Source organism: Phaseolus vulgaris, chromosome 9, assembly GCF_051622355.1.
Source record: "Phaseolus vulgaris cultivar YP4 chromosome 9, ASM5162235v1, whole genome shotgun sequence".
NCBI classification, from domain to species: domain Eukaryota; kingdom Viridiplantae; phylum Streptophyta; class Magnoliopsida; order Fabales; family Fabaceae; genus Phaseolus; species Phaseolus vulgaris.
Genome location: NC_143506.1, coordinates 256050 through 261003, shown reverse-complemented (window position 1 = coordinate 261003; position 4954 = coordinate 256050). Strand labels below are relative to the sequence as shown.

Sequence of the window (4954 nt, the reverse complement as noted above, 5' to 3'; positions counted from 1 at the left end):
GTCTACGTTTAATAAGTAGCAGTTGTCTCCTGACCAGCTTAGGCCATACACAGGGTGTTTGTATGGTTTTGCGGGAGATCAAGTGGAGGTGCGTGGTTATTCGGAGCTGAGGACGACCTTCACAGATGGCTCCGCCTCCCGCACAGAGAACATAAGATACCTAGTGGTAAACTCCCAATCAGCGTACAACATCTTGTTGGGAAGGTCGGCTCTGAATCGGTTTAGGGGGTGTCGTTTACACGCCATATTAAGATGAAGCTGCCCGATCTGAGTGGGAAGGTGATCGTGATCAAGTCCGATCAGCAAGAGGCCAAGAGGTGCTATGAGAATAGCCTCAAAACGAAGAGGGGTGTGTTCATGGTAGTGGAGCGCCCACCCATGGAGGAGGCACCCATGGAGGAGGACCGTGTAGGCGTAGCCCGCGCAGAGAACGCTCGGGAGAGGCGACCCGAGCCAGCTGAGAACGTTGTGGAAAGGCAGATTGGCGGTAAGACGTTCAAGCTTGGAAAGTCGTTGGACCAAGCAGAGCAAGATCTGGTAGCTGGAGTGATAGCGCAACACTTAGATGCCTTTGCATGGTCCTCCTCGGACATGCCAGGTATTGACCCCGATTTTCTATGCCACCGCCTCACCATGGACCCCAAAGTCTGACCTGTGTGTCAGAGAAGAAGAAAGTTTAACGAAGAGAGGCGGCTGGTCATACAGGAAGAGACGAGGAAGTTGTTGAACGCCAGCCACATCAGGGAGATTCAATATCCTGAGTGGTTGGCCAATGTGGTCTTGGTGAAGAAGGCCAATAGGAAGTGGAGGATGTGTGTAGACTTCACTGACCTCAACAAGGCGTGCCCAAAGGATTCGTACCCTTAGTCGAGCATCGACGCGTTGGTGGACAGCGCCTCGGGCTGCAAGATGCTCAGCTTTTTGGATACGTTTTTACAACCAGATCAAGATGCACCCCCGTGACGAGTGCAAAACGGCGTTCATGACCGAGACATCCTGCTACTGTTACACAGTGATGTCGTTCGGCCTGAAGAACACAGGCGCCACCTATCAGAGGTTGATGGACAAGGTCCTTGCACCCATGTTGGGAAGAAATGTGCAGGCCTAGGTGGATGACATGGTGGTGACCTTGCAAGAGAAGGTTCAATATGTGTCCGACCTGGAGGAGCTATTTGCTACAATAACTAAGTATCGTTTGAAGCTGAACCCCGAAAAGTGCGTATTCGAGGTTGAGGCGGTCAAATTCTTGGGGTTCCTACTCACCGAGCGTGGGATAGAGGCGAATCCAGACAAGTGTGCGGCGATCCTCGCCGTGAAGAGCCCCGCCTCGGTGAAAGAAGTACAACAGTTGACAAGGCGGATGGCGGCCTTGTCCAGATTCGTATCCGCTGGAAGGGACAAGGGTCACCCCTACTTCAAGTGTTTAAGAAGAAACAGTCGGTTTGTGTCGATCGAGGAGTGTGAGGCGGCGTTCCTCAAGCTAAAAGAGTACCTGAACGCTCCCCCCGTGCTGTGCAAGCCACAGATGGGCGTGCCCCTCCGGTTGTATTTTACTGTGACTGAGCGTGCGATCAACTCAGTCCACGTCCAGGAGCAGGACAAGAGAAAGGTGTTACAAGGGCCAGAGGTGAGGTATCAGGTCTTAGAGAAGGCAGCACTGGCCGTGGTGTTCTCGGCCAGGAGGCTCCGTCATTACTTCCAGAGCTTCACAGTGGTAGTGATGACGGACCTCCCTATTCGGAAAGTGCTGCAGAAGCCAGACGTGGCAAGGAGGAGGGTACGCTGGGCGGTGGAGCTATTGGAGTTCGATGTCCAGTATGAGCCCCGAGGCCCCATAAAAGGCCAAGTCTATGCGGATTTCGTGGCGGAGCTCTCCCTAGGGAGTGCGCAGCAAGAAGAGGAGGTTAGTTTCAAGTGGGTACTCTCCGTTGATGGGTCCTGCAATCAGCAGGGAAGCGGAGCCGGTGTGACCTTGGAGGGGCCAAATGGGTTGTTGATAGAGCAGGCCCTGAGGTTCGCCTTCAAAGCCAGTAACAACCAGGCGGAGTATGAGGCCTTAATAGCTAGAATGCTCTTAGCCAAGGAGATGGACACACGGAGCTTTCTGGCAAAGAGCGATTCCCAGTTGGTTACAGGTCAAGTAACCGGGGAGTACCAAGCCAAAGATCCACAGATGGCTGCGTACTTGGGCTATGTTCAAGTTTTGAAGGGGGTGTTCGCGGTGTTTGAGTTGGTACACGTCCCAAGGGAGCAGAATGCTCGTGCTGACCTGCTCGCCAAGCTGGCCAGCTCGAGCAAGGGGGGAAGGCAGAGGAGGGTAATACATGAAACCCTCAAAACACCACAAATGTTTGTTGCAAATAACATGGTAAGCGTCCTTCAGATCAGTGCGTTCAAGGGAAGGGCGAGGAGTCATCGGTTGTTGACTCAGGACACGCTGAGGACGCCCAGCGTAAGTGTTTATCTGGTCTCACTAGGAGGGGAGGATCCTATGCAGGTATGCATGCTGGAGGAGGGGGACACGTGGATGACGCCCTATAGGCGCTACCTCGTCGACAGGATACTCCAATAGAGCCCGAGGAGGGCAAGAAGATAAAGAGAAACTCCGCAAGGTACACCCTTGTTGACGGAGCATTGTTCAGGCATGGGTTCACTCACCCGATCTTGACGTGTGTGAGCGGAGATCAGTGTACAAGGATAATGACTGAGCTCCACGAGGGGATTTGTGGGAGCCATGTTGGTGGTAGGTCCTTAGCGTCGAAGGTTGTACGTGCAGGGTATTACTGACCAACAATAAGAGAAGATTATGTGAGGTACGCCCAGCGGTGCAAGCAGTGTCAACAGCACGCCGATTGGCAAAAGGCACCACCAGAAGAGCTGAGGTCCATTTATAGCCCGTGGCCCTTCCATACATGGGGAATCGACATTTTGGGGCCCTTTCCGTTAGCAATAAGGAAGATGAAGTATTTGATAGTGGCCATTGAATACTTCACGAAGTGGATTGAACCGAGCCGGTAGCACAGATCACGGCCCACAAGGTACAACATTTTGTGTGGAGAAATATTGTGTGTCGCTTTGGCGTACCAAGGCGTCTTGTCTCCGACAACGGTACACAGTTCACAAGCCAACAATTGGGCAAGCTGTGTACAAAGGTCGGCATAAAGCAGGTGTTCGCGTCCGTCGAGCACACCCAGACGAACGGGCAGGTGGAGTCTGCTAACAGAGTCTTGCTTAGAGGATTGAAGAGAAGGCTTGAGAAAGCTAAGGGGACATGGGCGGAAGAGGTTCCCAGGATAGTGTGGGCTTACCACACCACGCCTCAATCCTCCACTAAGGAGACGCCCTTTAGCCTGATGTATGGATCAGATGCGATGATCCCGTTAGAGATCAACGAGAGCTCGCCGCGTTTTCAAAGTTTCGTGGCCGAGGAGTCTAACGAAGAGAGAAAGGTGAATCTGGATTTGTTGGACGAGGTCAGAGAGGAGGCGAGGATCAAAGCTGAAGTGGTGAAGAGAAAGGTGGAGCACCAATACAGTTCCAAGATAAAGCCTCGGCAGTTCCAAGTTGCTGACTTGATAATGCGGAAGGCTCATCCGTACGAACTAGAGAACAAGTTGTCCCCCAAGTGGACTGGTCCCTTTAGGGTAATCGAGGTCCTGGGAAACGGGGCGTACAGGCTTGAGACCCTGTAGGGAGGCGCCATCCCTCGCACTTGGAACACAGCAAATCTCAAGTTTTATTTTAGTTAAAAACTCTGCATTGTATACAGTTTAAGGGGACACTCTTTTTCCTTTTCAAGGGTTTTTTAATGAGGTCACCCAATAAAGTTGCATTTCGAGCATATGAACCCTCAAGTTTTCTTTACAATGCAGGGATGAGCACTCTCACTTTGGTGTTTAGACACCTCGGGCAGGGGTGGTAGCTTCCTTTAAGACGCCTCCCCGAGTGTGGGCACCAAGCGAGGATAGCACGGTTCAATGAGAGACGAACCCGTGGCCTTGATGTTTAGACACTTCGAAAGGAAGTGGCGGGGGGCGCCTCCTTCGAGCGTGGGCACCAAGTGCGCTGATCGTCTTGATGTTTAGACACACCGAGGACAAGCGGCGCTGCTCTTGGCACACCTCTCCTCGGGCGTGGGCACCAAGCCTATCGATTGACCTGGTGTTTAGACACCTCGAGAAGAGCGGCGGGGGGCGCCTCCTCGAGTGTGGGCTCCAAGCATGAACAGTAGGCTTCAACCAGATAAGTCCCCCTTCGCCTTTGAGCGATGATGAGGCCAGTAACGCTCTTTGAGACTGGACGCCTTGAGACCACGAAGTACGAGTAATTGCCAAGTGAAGGAGCCCCCAGGCTCGAGTTAGAGAGAAAGGTAAGGACAATCGAAGGTCCGCGCACGCTTGTCTCATTACAGATTGTTTTGACAACAAAGTTTAAAGATGAAAAGGCGTGCTACCTATAGTTCGAGAAAACAAAGTTACCCAGAATAACGAATGAAGTTAGTATCAGAAGCGTTGTTAGTAAAGGAGGCAAGTAAAAACGCAAGCAGAAGTGAGTAAAGTAGTTAAGTTAAAAGTGCAAGATACATTCACAGTACGAAAGGCTCTTAAGAATACAACTTTCAAGTATAGAGGCTAAGTAGCATTATGTGGAAAGCTCCTTGGCACAACTTGTCCTTTGACGACGTGGTTCAAACCCGGCGGCATAGGCAGCATCGTTGAGGAGTTCTGTCTCGACCTTCTTGAAGCCCTCAGCTTGGGCAACCATCTCCTTCTCAGTTTTTGCAAGGGCTTCAGTTTTCTCTGCAAGCTCCCCTTTGCTCTTTTCAAGGATTTTGGCCTGCTCAGCAAGTTCCAACTTGATCTTCTCAAGGGCTTCGGTCTTTTCAGCAAGTTCAGCTTCAACCTTACCCAGTTGTACCTCCCGGGTAACAGAGCACTCTTCGAGGCTGGCCATT

General features: G+C 51.9%; 1 protein-coding gene across 1 annotated transcript; it reads left to right on the top strand.

Annotated features, from left to right (window-relative positions):
* The first annotated feature begins 3353 nt into the window (after nucleotides 1-3353).
* LOC150024854 (uncharacterized) lies at nucleotides 3354-3692 on the top strand. The gene has a single exon (XM_090295060.1). It carries the CDS (start codon nucleotides 3354-3356, stop codon nucleotides 3690-3692), a length of 339 nt encoding a protein of 112 aa, XP_090151186.1.
* Nucleotides 3693-4954: the final 1262 nt, after the last annotated feature.